The 19,857-nt window shown below is 41.8% G+C and overlaps 1 protein-coding gene across 2 annotated transcripts in view; it reads left to right on the forward strand.

The window, feature by feature from the left end:
• Positions 1 to 19,857, forward strand: part of LOC311018145 (polypeptide N-acetylgalactosaminyltransferase 18-like) — a 63,876-nt gene that overhangs the window by 15,167 nt on the left and 28,852 nt on the right. For both annotated transcript variants that reach the window (XM_084016957.1, XM_084016958.1), the window contains exons 2-3: positions 18,007 to 18,208; positions 18,332 to 18,498. In XM_084016957.1, coding sequence (XP_083873083.1) covers positions 18,007 to 18,208; positions 18,332 to 18,498 — 369 coding nt within the window. The remainder of the gene's footprint in view (positions 1 to 18,006; positions 18,209 to 18,331; positions 18,499 to 19,857) is intronic.

Genomic DNA, 19,857 nt, shown 5'->3' on the forward strand with positions numbered 1-19,857 from the left:
ATCACAAATTCAAACACAGGCCACATTGCTGTACACACAAACAGACGAAATCATATCCATGCCTGAAAATGTGACCCAGAGCAAACGTAGATGGAAATGTAGTTCATTCAGAGGTGCTGAGGTCATTTAGAAAGAGAATTAGGCTTGTAAGCCTCCGAGCAGATCGTTTGGTTTAACGCCATTTGTGTGGATGAGAGGGAATTTCATTGCTCTTCTGAATTTTTTTCCCAGATTGACTCCAGATGAAGGGTAACTTCTAGGTGTTCTGTTTTCAATGGATCTTGCAAGACACACATCGGCTCGTTAACCACAGATGAAGGAACCCAAGATAAACACATTTACTGTGATTGAATTGCAATGAATATATAAAAAAGGATGCTGAAATAACTACATAACGATGATGGAAGACAGTCTTTGTTAGGTTTGTCTGCAAGATGACAAGGAAACAACTTTTCAGATACTTGTTTCCAGAATGGAGGTCAATTTGGATGGATCGGAGGTAGGCTATGCTCATTGTAGCTGCTGATGCAGGAGCACCAGGCACTACTACCACCACCGTTCCCGCCACAGCTACAACATCCATGCCGCTGGATGATCCGGAGGACAGCATGGGAACTAGGCTCATGGCACCGATCCATAACTCCACACCGAAGCCCCCCAACCACTATGGTCAGAGGTTGTACATCGTAGCCAAAAAAAGGGACCCGGTTGGTAAGCAAGTTTCTCTTCAACCTCCTCTGAATCTTTCCAACCACTTCAGCCTCCTGACAGTGTAGGCCTCGATACTTTCAGGTGGACTTTCTCAGTCTGGGCCTCTTCCCCCTAGTCCTATGGCCATCCAGATCATTATTTGCACCGCAGACAGACGTAATTGAGTATCACCGCCCTTCCCTGGCAGCCTATACATGTCCCCAACATCTCCTCCAACTTCTCCCCCCCGTACAAATTTGTGGATTAACTGCCCTCTCTCCCGACCTCCATCATAACAATAATGGACCATGTGGGGACCAACAACACATCCCATCTGAAGCCCAAACGCACCAGAAACTATTTTAATCTGCTTTTTATTGTTTTAAAGGACTGCAAAAGTCTATTTTATTTCTGGACAAATTTTCTCTTTCTATTTCGTTGTGGGTGTCACAACTCATCAACTTGGTATTTCACTTAATGTGTTACCTTCAGGGGCTGCACGGTGGTGTAGTGGGTAGCACTCTCGCCTCACAGCAAGAGGGAAGACTGCCCGTAGGTGTGAATGTGAGCATGAATGGTTGTCTGTCTCTACATGTCGGCACTGCGATAGACTGGCGTCCTGTCCAGGGTGTACCCTGCCTTCACCCAATGGCTCCGGCCCCCCCGCGACCCTGAATACAGGATAAGCAGTCAATGCTTATGGATGGATGGATGGATGGATGGATGTAACCTTCGGTGTAACAGCCTCCTAATTATCTCGGCTTCAGTGTTGAGGACAATGCACATATTTTAATGTTTGGAGTTGGCCACCACACTGTGTGATGCTTGGTAGCCTACCTTGCTCTCGCCAACAGGCCGAGCCTCGCCCCGACGTTCCGTCCTCGGCTCCCGGTCCGCCGTTGTTTGGGTGGAGATGCCGATACCTGCCGGTTATTTGTCCGACTTCTTCGGTGTTCCGTTCATTTACATCGACACGACAATAACTATAAATAAATACCCGGGAGGGTGTGATGAAGGGTTTAAGGACAGCCAAAATCCAGAGTCACGTAATCGCCTTTTCCTTTTGCTTTCGCACGCGGTTGACTCGCCGTTTTCCCGTCGGCCCAGCTCCATCCTATGACCTCCATCCTTTATGCTGTCTGGTTGACCACCACCCAGCTCCTCCTATCACACAGTGTGGCAGCCACTGGATTGAAGAAGACTTGAAACAAGATACTGTGACCATAAACTCGTCATAAACTCATGTTTACTGAGAAAATAAATTAATACAGTAAGTAGAGACATTTTCTTATAGTCTTCTATACAACCAGACTTATTTTTGAAACCAGACTAATTTAGTGAATCTTTTCATTTTGTTGTTGTGATTAGTTACGTGATTTTTGACAACTTTCATTCAGGAAGTTCGCCCTTGAGCATTTCCCCACCAGTTTCAGCTCATGAAAATGAGTAAATCTTTAAGACTTGGTAGATTGGGTTCCACTCTGTTCAGTGGTCTTCCTACTCACACCTCCTTCCCCATTTCAGTTATCTTTCTCTCTTGTCTTACCATGTGTCTCCAGCCTGTATCCTCCCTCCTCCTCCTCCTTCCCGCAGTCTTTGGTGCGCTGCCCTGTTTATGCCACCAGTAGGTCATGGCTGACAGATGGCTGGAGGGTGAGCGCGAGGCTATAAGACACTGGGCAGACTGAGACAGGACGGATCCCATACGTTATCAGGACTTAAGGCTATGTCTCAATTTTAACCGTTGTTTGTAGAGAGAATACTATATGTGCAAATCGTAGATGTGCTGTGACATTTTGATTTCTTTCTTGCTTTTTCTCCTCAACAAGCCTCTTGTCACATTCTGGGAAGGTGAAGTACCATCACAGTGACTTGATTTGTTTGTATCCCCACGGTCTGACAAGTGCCTTCTGAGTGAAGACACTGATTCATAATGTCATCACATTCTATGAAGTGGGATTGTGATGTGGCCTCAGTTCTTGTGTAATGTAATGTAAATGTAATCCTTGTTACTACCTCAACATAATGCCTCTTTCTTTTTTTAAGGATTTTTTAGGAATAGACGCCTTTTATTAGCAGTGAACAGATAGGAAACATAGGAGAGAGGCCGGGATTTGAACCAGGATCGGCTGCGTATGCACACGTGTGTACATGGCATGCGCTCTAACCACTCCGCCACCTGCACGCCCGTAACTTTGTAGAGGACTATTTTGATGACTATGCAGAGGACTATATAGAGGACTATATAGAGGACTATATAAAGGACTATATAGAGGACTATGCAGAGGACTATGTCAAGGACTAAATAGTCTGTAAAATATAAAATGTAAAAACTTTGGGACTCTACTCAGGTAATGAGTCTGTTGAGTAGGTTTTTCTCTGCTGTTAAATACATTGTTGTTGCCCAGATAAAAAAATGTCAATTTTTGGACCATCCATAACAAATACAGACATTATTGTATGTAATAAAAACATATTTTGTGCCATTTTGTTGAGTTGCATTTCACTGAAATGCTATGTTTTCCTGGTAAGCAGTGATGCTGCATAAGTCGAGGGCTTTTATTGTGAAAGGTCAGAAGTAAAGGAATGGTATACGCTGTTGTTTTTAATGTGGAAGCTATAAGTGTATTTTCCCAAATCAAAAAGATAATACAACGTAGCTTCGTATTAAAATGCGCACTCTGCTCACATTCAAAATATTTTTTCAATAGATTTGTCTCAATATCTCTGCTCTCGTTTGTCGTATTCCCTTCAGTGAAATGCATGATGGTATATAAGTGTCCATTAATTGTATACTTTTCAAGATGAATTGTGGGATACTTTGAGTCCTGAACTACAACATGGTGAACTCCCTGTATAGTGAGACATAGGATCAGTACTTCACAAGAAAATTAGTTCATCAGTTAACAATACCGTGTCTGTAATTTTATATTAGCTGTTATACCAGGAAACTGGGGATCTCTGTCTCATCATGATGTAATACGTTCTAGTCTATTAAATCGTGGATGTCAGAGCAGCCGCTTGCAGCTCCACTGTCTCCTGGAAATGTGCTGATGGTGCAGGACCGGGTCATAAATATACCAGCAGACCAGATGTGTCTGAGTTTACAGCTGGAGGAGGATCAGATATCTGCTGCCTCAGTTCCCATCGCAATCTCCGGCTCTGACACATCTACCGCACGATGAGTTACACTTGTTTTAATGAATCAGGGAGATTCGTAATACTGTGTGATGAGAGAAAACAGTACAGTTCAATATGAGATCGAGAAGGTTTCCTTCAGTTGGAGGAGGAACAGCTTAGCCAGCTTTACTTCTGATCTCTGTTGATGCAAACTTGAATCTCAAGTGTATCCTGAAAGGAATTAACTAGTGGAGTTTTGTATCATCAAATTGCTGTTTAGACCCTATTCTTTTTATCCTCAAACAAAGTAAGAAAAGCCCTTTAAAGCCAGGTTTAAAATTGTTCCCGTAGGTCCTCCTAGCTCTGTAAAAGGATCCCTCATTTGAAGGGAGCAAACACTATTTGTTCAAGAGTTGGTACTTATCTTTAGTAGAATCTAGGCATGCAGACAGTTTGGATTTTGTTGGTTTGGGTTTCGAGAAATCTGTTTCTGAGGTTTCTGCTTCAACACCTCCTGAGATCCTGCAGTGATGTCACCATCCTGCACCAACACACAACACCTACTGTTCCTTGAAGACACAGCCAGTGAATAATTACCACACAAATCCCAAATCATTAATATAATATTCAACTTTATTCAAGACACAGGAAGGTCCATAAAAACAAAACAGTACATATAAATTTGTCATATATAGTCATCAGTTATTACAAATAGACAACTAAATAGACTTCTGAGCAGGGCTACTGTTTAATCTTCACTTATATTGTCTTTACGGTGCCACTAACCAAGTTCTATGGTTTGATAGAGAACTTAGACAAAAAAAAACTATTTTGGCTTCATCCCCAAAGCCATCAGGAGACAGTCACGAGGAGGGAAGGACCAAGAGACAGTCCTACAGTCAAGGTTCTGATCACAGCAGGGAGGGCGGAGGAGTCAAGACACCTGGAATGAGAGGTTATCACAAGTAACAGGAAGTGACTAAATAAAACAGGAAATCAACAACACAAGAGAAAAAACTACAAAATAGGAGGGGAAGCAAACTAACAAAACCCAAGATCATGACATATGAGTACCAACCAGAGACTGTGTTCCAAATAACAAGGTCACTGCCGTATTTATGCTGACACAACATTATTTTAAAGGAATACTTTTGCTATTTGCATTAAAGTCCCAGTCGGCAAGTCTGGCGGATCGAGGGCACTCTAATGTTTACAACTTTCACGCTCCTCCCCCACGACCACCGAGCTCCTTCCCCTTGACTCCGTGCCCTTTGAAATCCCTTAGATCACGCCACCTTTGGAACGCGGGTCCGATGTTGACTCTGGTTTTATCACGGGCACCGGCGCAATCTTTCTTTTTTTTCCTTCTTTTCCACCGGTGTTTTCTTTTCCTTGGTTGTTTTGGACCTCCTCGTTTCGGTTTTAACTGAGGAATTAGAAGCTTGTTCCTACTTTCCCTCCGCCTCCCACCTGTGATAGTGGTACGACCTGAGGGAAGAGGGGCTCTGTGTGCACGAACACAGCCCTGCGTGCTGATTGGACAGGAGGACCCGGGCCTTGTTGATGTTTTGCAAAACATTTTTTTGGGCTTTGGTGAATATGATAAAAAAAATGGGACTTTAAGCTTTGTACTGTTAGAAACCCGGTAGTATTTTTGAATGGTCGTGCAGAATTTCCTCATTTCCCCCAGAGATTGGAGATGTCGGTATTTCTATTCTGAAAAGGTTGGTTTCCTGGTGTATCTGGGACTTCAAAATGTACAAAGCAGCAATAGTGGTGATTTCAGCCGGGATGGAGGAAACCTGGTTGGTGGGAAGCCCCCCACATAGTAAATGTGTCCTTCTAAACCAACCTGTCCCGGAGAGACCTGTCTCTTCAGAGACAGGCAGTAAATGAAAAGAATAATTTATGAACCCCTCTGGGTTTGTGTGTGTGTGTGTGTGTGTATTCAGTCACAGCCTGTCTTCCTGCTATCGTTCCTGCGGCGGTCAACAGTGTCTGTCCCCCCCAGGTCAGTGCATTATCTAAATGATTTAATTTCACAGCCAGACTCCCGGGATTAATTCTGGGAGGAGTCGAGTTAGTAACAGTAGAGATGCAGATTTTAGTCAATTTCTTTTATTAATAGTCAGTCGCCTTAAAAATACTAGCAGTTGGAAACACCACGGTGTCGGTGCAGTCAGGATCTGGTTCCACGATGGTCCAGGGAGACCTGCAAGACGAGAAAGCACAGGGACACCGGGAAACATACACAGAGAGAGTGAGAGACAGCGAGAGACAGCGAGAGACAGCGAGAGACAGCGAGAGAGCGAGATGCTCAGTGTGTCATAAATCCCCAGGCAGTCTAGGCCTATAAGAGCTGGTTCAAGGCAAACCTGAGCACACATTAGTCCAGAGACCAGACCAGACTATATGGTGAAACCAGAGACTGCCTGTTGTCCAAATTTCAAGGTCTCTGCTGTATTTATATCTATATGACCTTATTTGGAGTGTTGATGGAGCAGCTACAGTGTTAGCATAGCCTAGCACCCATCAATCCAGACTCATCTTGCAGACAGACCTAACAAAGCATGACTTCACACTTTTTACTGATCACCATCATTATGGAGTTATTTCAGCATTTTCATTTGGTTATTGATATTAAGTCATGGCTAATTCTTATTCTGGGTTCCTCCAGCTGTGGTAAACCAGCCCAAGTGGGTCTTGCTAGATCCAGTGAATCCAGCTTGGTGAAATCCACTGAACACCTCTGGACACTACATAGATTTTTTTTGTTCTGTCTGTGCATCCACAGTACACTGTTTGGATTCCAATCATGTAACATCATATTTGTGTTATTAGCTTCTCTCTGAGCAGTTTGTGGCACCTTTTGTTTGATTATCGGTGTCAGCTTAATTTCTGCAAAACAAAAACTTGCACTAAGCAGCAAATATCGTTAGAACAGACTATGATATGTTCTTCATTCCCTAGTCTCTCCTGGTTGACATAAAGTCAGAAAAGCATATCAGTAAGGGAAGAAGAGTGATGAGGTTACACAATCGTTGAAAATAATAAGTCATCATATTCCACAAAAATATTTTACTAAATTATTTTTCAGTCTACTTTTGCTGAAATTCATTAAATGTTTTTCTCAAGGATCCTTAGTTCTGTGAGAATATGACAAACACAGAGCAGCAGAGTCTGCTGGACAATAAGAGCTGGATTGGTCTTTTTGATTCGCTAAATGAGAATCTCATTGATAAAGTGGACCTGCTGCGCTCATTCAGCTCAGCTCACTGAAGTTACTCACAGTTCAAACGCTTTGTTTAGCTGGAAGGAGCAGAGAAGAACAACAGCGTTTGTAAGGACAGATGAACACACTCAACACAAAGTCACTTCCCGTTGATTGTCTAGGTGGAACTGTGCAGAGATGTAAAACAGTAGAGTGAGCTGTTCTAATGACTTCCGGGATGGAACCATACAGCGGCCATCTTACCTAAACATGTTGTCTTCAAATTGCTTGTATTTTAATGCCAAACTAAGATTCTGGTTTTGATCAAAGCTCCAAGAGAACAAATCATACTGCCAATTGTAGGGACCTCACCATCAGTACTACACAGAGCGGCCTACACGAGCCCAGAAGCCTTCACATGCGGTCAGAACAAAGGGAAACAGGGGATAAAGAACTACAACCGCCATTTTTGCTTTACTTCTCACCGAGGTGCGAAGTGTGACGTCACACTAACTCTCCTATTGGCTGACAACCACAAGGACCCCAGGGGGTCCCTGAGAGACAGCCATGAGGTATAAAACCCAGCGCTACCTTAAAAACGTTCTCTTCCATCGCGACACGACGTTGCAACAGGGGGTGAGCTCTTTCCACCGTGGCACACCACTATAACAGGAGGGCGACTTTTAACATCTGCAGCGTTTCCTTTGTCTTAGGCCACAGTCTTTTCCCCAAACTCGCTGGACGAGAGACAGACTGTTTTCCCCCTTTTTCCGCGACTCGCCCCTTTTCTTTTACTCGTTTTTGGATCCTGAGAAGATCGCCACAACCGCACAATTCTTTGTTTGCCTGCAGAAAAGGAACACAAACGGTTCCTTTATCCCAGCGACCAGCAGGAAGGACAACATCTGAGCCCCGCTCTTGTCTGAAGTCAGCTGAATAAAACGCCAAGCCGTGCTTGCTGTGATTTGGTGAATGAAGCCCATCTGTCTGGTGGTTTCAGCCTAGAGCCCCCAGCTCCGTCCTCGTCCCCCGGACCGGTCCACTGACCCGGATGAAACAGAGTGAGAGAGGATGAGGAAGGACGGAAACAAATGACAAGACTATCGAAGTCGACATGACTTGTTTTACTTTTTTTTCTGAATTCTTGGAAGAAAAACTGCCAAAGGAAACTGTTTTATGAGAGCGGACGACAAACCAACAGGGAGGAAGAGCCTGCAGGACGAGCTGTGACAGGGAGGAAAGAAGAAAGGAATATGTAATAAAGATGAGTCTAATGAGGAGGTCTTATTTACTGAAGGCCACTCAGTGTCACCCTGTCATTGTGCATTATATTGCTGCCTAATATTACCCCTTTACTTAGCACCGAGGGACACAATGCAAGAAAACAATGTCCTTCACTAACCTCTGTGTCCCCTTCATGCATTCAGCTCAGAAATAATACCATGACTCAGCAGCAGCCAGCGTGCCAGGCATCAGTGAGTGCATCAAATGTAAAGAATATTTTTAACGGGCAGGATGGGTTCTGCTTGTTGCAATCCTCAGCAGGACCTGGCTGTGAACGCACAGGAAACCGAAGCAGCCAAAGAACTGAAGAGATATTCAGATCACTGTGATGTTACGATGCAAACACTAGAGGAGCATCGAGGGCTCTAGAACCTTTATCCAACTCTGTATGCAGTGTTTGTCATTTAATATCAGTATTTTAGAACATTTGGTATTTATTTGAACTCAATAGATTGCAGCCTGTCATATGATATGCATAGAAATAAAAAAAAGATAAAAAAATAGATATTGAAAATAAAATTCAAGTGCAAATTTAAGACACACAAATGTAAACTTGGGTAAAAAGAAACAAAGGAAAATCTCTCCATTAATAGTGCAAATCTCTGGAACTGTATATTAGGCCTACTGCACAATAAACAGACCACTATCCTACTCATACATATTCCATAAAGTAACAATATTAAATATTCAAAATATAAAATATAAAGCTCACGCTAGCTGCATTTGGGCTTGGGGTTGGGTTAGCAGCAGCAGCAACACGTGTCGTGTTAGCATGTGTTGATGTGAGGTGCTAAGATTCGAGTTGTGTAAGGCAGATGTGGATAAAGTCTTTTTTCCTAGCGTGCATGTTACATCAACATTCTTGCCTTTAATTTCAATGAGCAAGAAGTAGCGCCGGTACTTCCAGTTCGAGAACGCCTTTGCATTTCCCTGGCTTGTCGCCATTGTCGCTGTCTTGTTGTATGTGGTTGTCAGAGCGTTCAGTGAGACAGCGTGAGCAGGGCACGATCCGCCCACCCAGCCAATCATCATCGCATTTGCAACGGTATCATCATCCCCACCCAAGCTCTCTCCAGGCAGCTGATGTGTGGCACTGGCCAAAGCCTGACACCTTGTGCTTCATTCAACCGAAACGCGCCAATTTACATTCTCAGTAACAGCACCGGTGTTGCAATGATGGGGAAAGTAATTAATTAGATTACTCGTTACTGACTTTAGTGTTATTACCAACACTGGTAGTAGGAGCAGTAGTAGGATTAGTAGTAGTAGTAGTAATAGAAGTAGTTGTAGTAGCAGTAGCAGTAGTAGCGGTTGAAGCTAACTGTCACCACTTGACATTATCTACATGTGGACCTCCAGCATCAAGATAAAACGCTGATGGGATAAGAGCACGTTGTTTTGGCAACCAAATAGCTGCAAAATCTTCTGATTATTATCTTTGATGCTGTTTACCATTTGTTGTTGTTATTGTCCATATGCCCCCCCTGCGTGATTTTCCTGCAGCGATGACAGCAACTGTGAAATGTACAGAGATCTGATGTGGTTTGTATGGATGCATCATGTATCTCTCCCCTGCTGAGTACGAATTGGCTTCCTGAAGCACCAGCAAGAGAGTCTCTAGGGTCTGTTTAGAGAGAACATGATGCCCTTCTGTTCCTCTGATTATGGCCCCATAAGTCAAGCATATTGTGCTGTTTGAGCAAACAGGCCTGCTGAAAATGCAAACGGCTTGTTCAGAGGAGAAAAAAAAACATTCCAATCTGTTTTGATGCATATTTTAAAGGTTCTCATTGCGGCGCATGCTGATGTATATTTTAAGGCAGGGATGCTGGATAGCATTGTTCTGGGGAATGTCATTCATTAGCATAAAGATTTCTCTGCATTCCAACCAGAACTGTTAGAGGTCACAGAGGATTTCATCACCAGCTGGCTTCCTCTGAACATACCCGAATGCTTGACTTCAACATGCAAAAATATTTTTGTCCAACCTTGGTCAAACTGTCTTTTTGTACAGTTTTGTTTTTCTTCTACATTTTTTGTTTTTCTTCGCCGTCATCACAGTAGGATCACGTCCAGAGAGAGAGAGACAGGTGGTCCTACACACCATCAAAGTAGCATGATGTCCAGAGAGAGAGACAGGTGGTCCTACATACCATCACAGTAGCATGACGTCCAGAGAAAGAGACAGGTGGTCCTACATACCATCACAGTAGCATGACGTCCAGAGAGAGAGACAGGTGGTCCTACATACCATCACAGTAGCATTACGTCCAGAGAAAGAGACAGGTGGTCCTACATACCATCACATTAGGACAACTTCCAGAGAGAGAGAGAGAGAGAGAGACAGGTGGGCCTACATACCATCACAGTAGGATGACATCCAGAGAGAGAGACAGGTGGTCCCTTTTGGACATTTTTTCTTGCCCCATAGTCACTTAGTCATGAAGTGCCTGCTTGTTAGTGTGTTTCTAATCGAACCTGTCTGTCTGATCTTTAATGTGTTGCTTTGTGTTGGAGATGAACTCATTCTGCTGAGTCAGCAACAAGATGACGTTACCAAAAGAGTCCAAGCTTCGATACTCAAGCTTGCATAGAAGTCTAAATGTCTCACTGCTGTGTGTCCAACTGCTTTCACAAATGAGCTACACAACCTGACAACGGTCTCATGTTTTGGTATCATTCCTAGAGGCGAATTTTGAGGAGGTGCCATAGAAGAGGCGGGGCTTAGCATCAGAGAGGAGGTGGGGCTTAACATCATAGTCCCCATTATGGCTGAAATCACCACTATTGCTGTTTTGTACATGTTGAAGTCCATCGTGCCGAGCCAAATATTCACATTTGGTGTGAACTCACCTTTGGGACCACCATTGAGGTAATTCATGGGGTGTAAACATGTTAGCAGTGTACCCATAGATGCACAAACTGGATTACTGGCTGCAGGTCTGGACAGGAAGAAACAGCAGTGCATCACTTCCAGAACTACATCCTGTTACTGAGAGGAAGTGCAGACGGGTTCATATGTTACTGCCGCAAACAATATTTCACAAACAACTGTTGTATGATCTCGCTTGTTGCAACGCAATCAAACACACTGCAAACAGGTGAACCATTCCTGTGGTTGCTTGCTGCGATAGGAAGAGACACCGGCGTGCAAAGTGACGGGTGCCGCTTCACTACAAAAGGCAAATGAGTTTCCTGTGTTTTCCCTTTTGCCTCTTTAAATATTGGAACGCAAAAAGCTTTCGGAGGGAGATAATGTTGCAGGGCTTGAAGAGCAAATGAGATTCTCTCCACGAATCCAAATTCTTTCAAATCCTCGGGTGTGAGTGGGTGTGTGTTTGTGTTACAAGTGCAAAGCCTGCTGGGATAGATTCTTGCAAAGCGGCAGCGAGTGTTTCAATGTGGATCTGATGAACAACTTGAAAGTACATGGAGGAGGCGCAGCAGTTTGATTCAGTGTTTTCGGATCCAAATCAGGCTCATGTCCCATTTAAGGTCTTGATCAGTTTCAACTGTTGATGTGCATCTTTGTATAAATTCATGGGGCTGCTTAAATAGCAGTAAACTCTGGGTTATGTTTTATGTTTTTTTTTTAAATATATTTCTCTGAATTAGGGTCCTTGAATGTGGACTTACTGTATGGAGAGTATTTTGTGTTGAGCCTTTGGAAGCTGAATTGAGGTCGCATTACAAGGTGAAAACTTTGCAAATAGAAGAAGTAGATGCTGGAATTATCCTTAATGCTGACTCAGCAGAACTGGAGTTTTTACTCCCTAATCAAGATCCAGCACTGATGAGGCTGATGAAGCAGCAGCATGAACGCAGTAAAAACATATTTAGTTTAACAAACAGAATGTACGTGAATGCCTTTCATCTTACATTTGCATTGTGGCCTGGCTGCTGACAATAGTAACAAACCCAAGTCCTTACCGAGTCCACGTTGGTTCAGGGCAGAGCTGGGGTTACCTGGTGGCTCCTGGTAGGTCTATCTCCTTGCAGGCCTGTGTTGAGGTGGCTGGAAAGTAGGTAGCAGTGTTGAGGCGTGCAGCTGGTCCTCCTCTCGGAGCATTGAGATGTTGCAAGGCCAGCTTGGCAGCAGTGAACCCGTCTCCTTCCCCTCAGTGGGGAGTACCAGGAGTAGTTGCTCCAGAATGACGACTTTGCTGACCTCCTCCTTGGTGTGCTGCCGAATCCGGCGTCGGTAGAGACCCTTCAGGCGGTGGTAGGTCTCGGTGGGATTTAACACTGTAACAGTGGCCTGCTCCTCATCCATCGTCGTGTAGGCCTCCAGCGAAAGCACATCAAACTCCTCTGGATGGCCAAGATGCCCCCCCCCTTTAAAGGGTTAGCCCCTCTGGGCGTATCCCACACAAAATACTGTTAACAATATCTTCTCAGCAGAGAAGATATTAACGGCCCTTTAAGAATTTATATATTTTACACAATATTGCTTTACCTTTTTCCACCCAAGAAAAAAACATACATTTTCACACAAATACCAATAATATTTCAAATGATTCGTCACATGACCCAAAATAGTGCGCGAGTGTGTCCTATTTAGCGGGCGTGTCTGTTTCGACTCTGTTTCGTCCGTCGCACTCCGGAATGAGCAGTAGCGTCCTGAGTGCATGGTGAGTTTGAACGTGTGTATGTGCGTGTATGCGTCCAAAGAAAGTAAATCAAACATGTGTGCACCCACGATGCGCTATTGATGCGGGGAAAAGAGATGAATGATCTGTGTGCGCAGCCCACAGCCAGTGACACGTTCGCAGTGTTTGCGTGTGTGCGCGCGCGTGTGTGTGTGTGTGTGTGCGTGTGTGTTCGCGCGCGCGCGCGCGGACCCGGAGGAGGAATGAGCACTGTTGCTGCAGGTCAGTGACGCAGCCGCCAGTCATCACAGTGTAAAAAGGTACAATTATGAGACAAACAGGAACATTCAAGCTCCCTCGTAAACGTCAACTGCAGATATAAAAGTTGATTTAAATCACATGGAAGAAATTCTACTATTTATTTGGCAACCCAATCCTGGGTCCTGACTATAGAGTGTATATAAGTGGACGTCGTCATGGTCACCCATTGGTTTGTGGACTGCGGTTGTGTAGCCTTGCGTTCAGCATCTTGTCCTTGCCATCTTGGAATTTCTGCAACCAGTGAAGGATGTGACCATATTTGGACTTTAGTATGGTGAACATGTGAAATAACCACTATCAGTAATATGTGAAATAACCACTATCAGTAATATACAGGACTCACTCAAAGAATGTAGACTTTACAGGTCTTTCATTTGTGAGGATATTGTTGATGTATAAGAGGTGTAACAGGGGGTTGACCAGCGGCCTCTTTGTTGCAGGCAGGTAGATAAAATACCGTGGTTGGCAGCAGAAGCAGGGCTCCCTCTTCTAAAAGAATAATGCCGAAGTGTTAGGTTGCCAGGATTTACTGCTGAGGATTTACTCAAGCCAAGATTCTGACAGATGAAGGGTAGCTGGGGTAAGAAATAATTGAACAAGTAATGAGTCTCAATCGTAAATAGTTAATTAAAGATTTAAAGGGGCAAAAAAGAGAGTCTGTGTGAGCCACGATGACAGAACACCATCCTGCTTAAGACGTAGACTATAATGCCTTGGACGAAGGGCCAGATCAGAAAAGGAAACATCTCTATTAGGATTTAAATATTTAGAGGATGTTGTTAAATCACCACATTTGAGAAATACCTAGCTAATAGTAAACCACCAAGAAAAAGCCAGCTCTGAATACTACAATTGAAAGAGTAAGAAAACCTATGCGTTAGTAAACGAGAAGGATTGTGACAATCAAATGAATTCCATGTATACCGATGTTTGAAATGGTGAACATCAATGCAGCAGCAAATGAAAGCACAGACAGTATTTGCAAAAAGAAGTGACATGCAAAAAGAAAAACAGAATATAGCAAAAGTACTACAAACTAAATTATAGGTCTTTAAAAGGGAACCTTCCACATCTTAAGGTGTGTTCACACCAAACACAAAGCTTATTTTAGACGTAGCCATAGACTATCATGCAGTCAGACTTCTTTTTTTCTGTCCCCTAATGGCCAGTGAGAGACAATGCAAGTGTAAGGCACTTCAGCTTTGGCTTCACTTTTCAGCCTAGTCTTCGTAGCTTATTGCATTGGTAGTGTGGTAGCGATGCCGTGGTAGCACAAAAGCACCCCATGCTTTCTGGTCTGTTTGACTCTAAATGGACCATAACTGACTAAATGAACATCATGCTGGATTGAACAAGACATGAAGAGATTGAAACCATAAACTCATGTTTACAATGTTTACTGAGATAATAAATTAAGAGAGAGAACAGACCAGCTGATGACAACAGCTGATAACATCATTGATAGCCCCACACAATGACAGCAATGAGATTATGAGTAGGCGTGTGATTGGAGGGAATGACAGGAGATATGAGAACTAAATAGTCTCCAGCATCCAACACTTCATCTCTGCCAATCATTTACATTTACATTTACATTTACATTTAGGTCATTTAGTGGACGCTTTTGTCCAAAGCGACTTACAATAAGTACACAATCACCTGTCAATCAGAACCCAACTGAGCTGCTTTGATATGGTGGTCTGATCTGATCAAACAGGACCGGACAGCGTTTGGTTTGCTGGTGTATCTGGGACTGGCGAGTGACACGAATAAACACAAATGATCCCAAGGTCAGACTTGCATGAGTAATGCAAGTCGAAAATTCACTTTGTATTTGGTGTGAACACAACATTAATGTACATTGAAATCCAAAGGTCCAAATAAAAGGCCTCAATTATTTGATGCGTCAATCGATGTTTCTTGAGACATTATCAAATATTTTGTGGGGGTTTATTCATTATTATTCACAAATATTTATATTTATATTAATACCTGCACTTATTTAAAATTTGGGGCACCACCTGTGTAAACAGGAAGTTAGATTTGATGAAAATTATTAATCAGTCAGGAACGAATCATTAACGATTGATGAATCAATCTCAATCTGAATTGTAGACCCTCGATGTATTGATCTTTGTTTCTACTCAGAAGAAATATCCAGATTTAACCAAGTGAGTACATGAGTCATACTTGAACTAATATGAAATAACACAGAATCAATGGTAGCGAGTATATTGTCTTCTATAAACCAGGATGCAAGTCAACATATATGATCAGGGATCAACTACTTCACTAATCAATTATTATAGCTCTGTCTGATACTGAGGTCCAAGAGGTCAAACCAGAGAGCGATGCCTTTAGGTAGTTCTGCTGCGGTCCATGATGATGGCGTAGAAAGCTGGACAGTCAGCTAACGCTAACTTGTAATAAACTTGTTCGTGGTCTAGAGGATGTCAGCGCGAGCTGGTCTCAGGAGACCCCCGTACTGATTTTCTTAATAATTATAGAATTGTATATACTACACATGATGGACACACACCCTCACCACTATGGTCAAAAACTACATACTTTTTTACGTTATATGTTATACATAATCCTCGGACAGTATAACACAACAAAACAAATGAAACATAAGTTTAGACATTTTGAATACTTAACATTACTCACAATCTCATTCGTTGAGTTATAAGGAAATATGATTCGACACACAATAATACAGAACTATCAAGTTAGTATAAACAAGTTTGGTAAATACAAATATAAAATATGTATTATTTATTCAACCCGTGTTATACTTAAAGATTAATGAGCGAATATGTGTTACCTCTGGCCACAGAAGGGCAGTATTGCTTCATGAAACAAGATGATTCAATCTATAAATGTCCTATCTTCTTTATCGTCTAACTAACGGAGACAGGACTTCCACCAGTTTATCAGAAAATGTGAGTTACCTATTACTGAAGTGTTTAGACATAGTTCACCTTATTTTCAGTTTAGTTCAACTCCCATCTGGTTTTCCTGATTGTCACTAGTTTGTGAAGAGGAGGTGTCAAAAAGGTCACGTTCCACTGTGGTGTTTAAGAGAAAAGGGGGGCCCAGAGAATATCAAAGGCGAAAAGGTTCATGGTGTAAATATTCAGTCCTGAGAGCAAACTTTCCGTTTATTCAATCCACAAAGTCATTCCTTCTACCTTTTATTGTTCCTCTTCAAGGGAAGAATATCCTTGAATGATTGAAGTGAATGCAGGGTTTTTTTCTGCGCAATCCATCTGTTCGTTCCCAACATGAGACATTTTATTGTTTCTGTTGTCAGAGCATTTGTGGTGAGCAGTTCGAGAGTTTATCTAGAAGGAAGGAAACATCCTTCAAGGTCATAAACGTTGTCCGTTTGTTGGCCTTACTCACCTTCAGTCCATTCAAAATCGTCCTGAGACTATCATTACTTGGTTTAATTAGATTGTTGCTGTGAGACCACTCTAAAACACACACACACACATACACAGACACACACACACACACACACACACACACACACACACACACAGACTTGGCATCACATACTCAGTACAACACACACACACATTCTCCTACAGAGGGACACTATGTCCTACAGCCATGCTGTAGTAGCTTTGTCTGACTAAGTGAATAATGAAATATGTTGGGAACAGTGCTCATGAGGATACAACACACCACCGCTGTCAACAGCCAGAAGCCTACAGAGGTGGAGCTTCTGTGTGATGACACCATTGAAAGGACACAGTCGTATTCCTGCTGTCCAGAGCTGAAAAGCACCGTGCATTAACTAAAAGCATCAGAATATAAATGGCTCCTGTTTTTGCAGATATCATATTTGCGGATATACCATTGAGAACTAAAAAGTGTAACAGCATATCATTTGCAGTGCTTTTACGGAGCTGCTTATGAGCTCTGAGGGGACTTTGGAGGGAAGTAAGCATGCCATTGTCAATGTGTGAAGGACTGCTCTTCAAACAAATCAAAAAACCTATCCGGGTCAAGAAGGAGAGAAGGCATTCACAACAGTTCAGTTGGCAACTGAAATTTGAAGAAATTGATTAAACCAGTGTGGCTGCCAGTGTGAATTAGTTGTAATAACAACCAAAATAACATTTGTGACCTGTGCTTCTGAAATGATCCTTCTTGTCATTACATTTCTTATATCATCAAAACTTGAACATATTAAAATGTTTCGTTAACCTCTTCCTGCTGAAAAATGAACATACTAAGTGTATTCAATTTTAGTTTACTTCAATTGTGTTAATGATCAGTTTACCTGAAGTTTGTTATTTTGAAACGACTCATTTCGTACTAAGTGTATTTTTGTTGAATTTAAATTGTAGGAAAGCACAATTTAAAGTGTATTTAGTGGACTTTATGCGCTAAAATGAAACAACTTCAAGTATACATGGTCGTTTTAACTTTTTGTGTTATGAGTATATTTATAATGTGAGTGTCTTGCTAACATATCAGCAAAATAGCATTCATATATCCTTGTTTTTTAATAGTATGCTCCTTCTGGCTTGTTCAATTTAATGAATTAATTAAAAAAATTGTTTCAGTGCATTACAATAATCATTTTTAATGAATACCTAAATATGTTTAACAATAAGACAACAATAACAATAATACGTTTTATGATGAAAAATACTTAAAAGTATCATAAATACTGTAAGTATACTATCAATATATTTCCAGAAATGTAATACACTATTGAAATTGTATATATATATATTTGAATTACTCAAATATAAATGTATATTTGTCTGTCCACAGAGACCCCTCAGAAGGACAGCGAAGACGCTGCCTCCTCATCTGCCTCAGACTCCGCCTCCTCACTGTTCCACTCCTGGGGTCACGACCTGGGCCCAGAGAGTCGAAGAGTCGCCCTCAGGAAGTTCCGTTATTATGGCTACAATGGCTACCTTAGTGACCGCATCTCCCTCACGCGGCCGATCGCAGACCTACGACCGGACGGGTCAGTCAGCCAATTGATGTGATTGATCGTGTATGATTATATGTGGAACAACGTTGTTGATAAAATCTTGAAGGTGTTACAGTAGCTTTGGTGAAAGCTTTCGTTCTGACCATCCTCTTCCAGGTGCAGAAACATGTCATATTCATCAGATCTTCCTCAGCTCAGCGTCATCTTCATCTTCGTGAATGAGGCCTTGTCGGTGTTGCTGCGCTCCGTCCATACAGTCATACTGAGGACTCCACCACAGCTGCTTAGAGAGATCATACTGGTAGACGACCACAGCAACAGCCGTGAGAATCCTTTTTCATATGTTTTTATCATGCCCGCCTTTCCTAATTTAACGCTTAGCCTCAAACACAGAGCTGTCACAGAGCTCCATCCATCCGAAATGGCACCTCCTGACTCAGATCTTAGAGGTTACCTGTCTGTCTCTACATGTCAGCCCTGTGATAGACTGGTTACTTGCAGACACCTTAAACATCAGAATACTTCAAGTGTGTTTAGGATCAGTTAACTTGTAGTTTTAGCTTTTTGGGAACAACTAATTTTGTAGTACTTTGTAAAATAATATTTTAGCTTGATTTCAATTGTATAAAAACATATTTTAAAGTGTATTTAGTGTACTTTTATATGCTTGAATATACATGCTTGATTAATTCAATTTTGCTTTGTTTTTGTTCCAAGTATTATAAACTGTATTGAGTGTCTTGCTAATATATAAGCAACATGTCATTAATAATCATTAATATTTATTTCTTGTTGTAGTGACAGTATCATCAATTATACAACTGGCTTATTCTAATTAGTTGATTAATTTAACAATAAAGTTGAGATAAGTACACTTTAGCAATGCATACCATTCACTTAAAGGTTGGGTAGGTGATTCTATTCAGAAACACTGTTATATTACTTAAAATCCTCATAACATCAACAGCAATGAATAAATTAAATTTTCTGACATAAAATAACTGATGAGCTCTAGCAAAAAAAGTATGATGCACAGTATTTATATATATGTATTTCCAGAAAAACGTATTTGTTAGTATATTTGCAATGTACTATTGAAAAGGTAAGTATATTTGATACCCACAAAAGTATATTTATTTTCCATTGTTGTATGAAAACATATCACTTGTATTGCAGCTGTAGCTTGTTACAGATTGTGTTAATAATTGCATGATATACTATGGAAATTATTTCAATGCTGCTGTCAAATCTAGAATTACCTTGAAGAGAAACAGTCAGCTGTGTTCAGTCAGCTCAGTAATACAGTAGTATACATTATACAGGAATATCAGAGTTTATCGTGTACCTGCACAGGCTTGAATGGAGATTAGAGGAGCAATTGATTCAACACTTACCTGAAATGATTCCCTCATAATGCATTACAACTGTCACTGGAATACGATTAATGCCTTTTCTTTGTGGGTGGTGATTTATAATGAATGGAAGATAATCATTACCGTTGCATAGTACATGGTGTATTTATGACAAATGAGGGTCAACTCAGGTTTGATGAAATGCAATCCATTAATGCAATCCCTTCATTATACAAGACCAGCAGAGGAGTAAATACAATCAGTGGTGGTAATCATAAAGGTCAGAGGTCACTGAGCAATGGAAACCACCATTCATGTCACAATGACAAT

This window comes from Eutrigla gurnardus (assembly GCF_963514095.1).
Source record: "Eutrigla gurnardus genome assembly, chromosome: 9".
Classification (NCBI taxonomy): domain Eukaryota; kingdom Metazoa; phylum Chordata; class Actinopteri; order Perciformes; family Triglidae; genus Eutrigla; species Eutrigla gurnardus.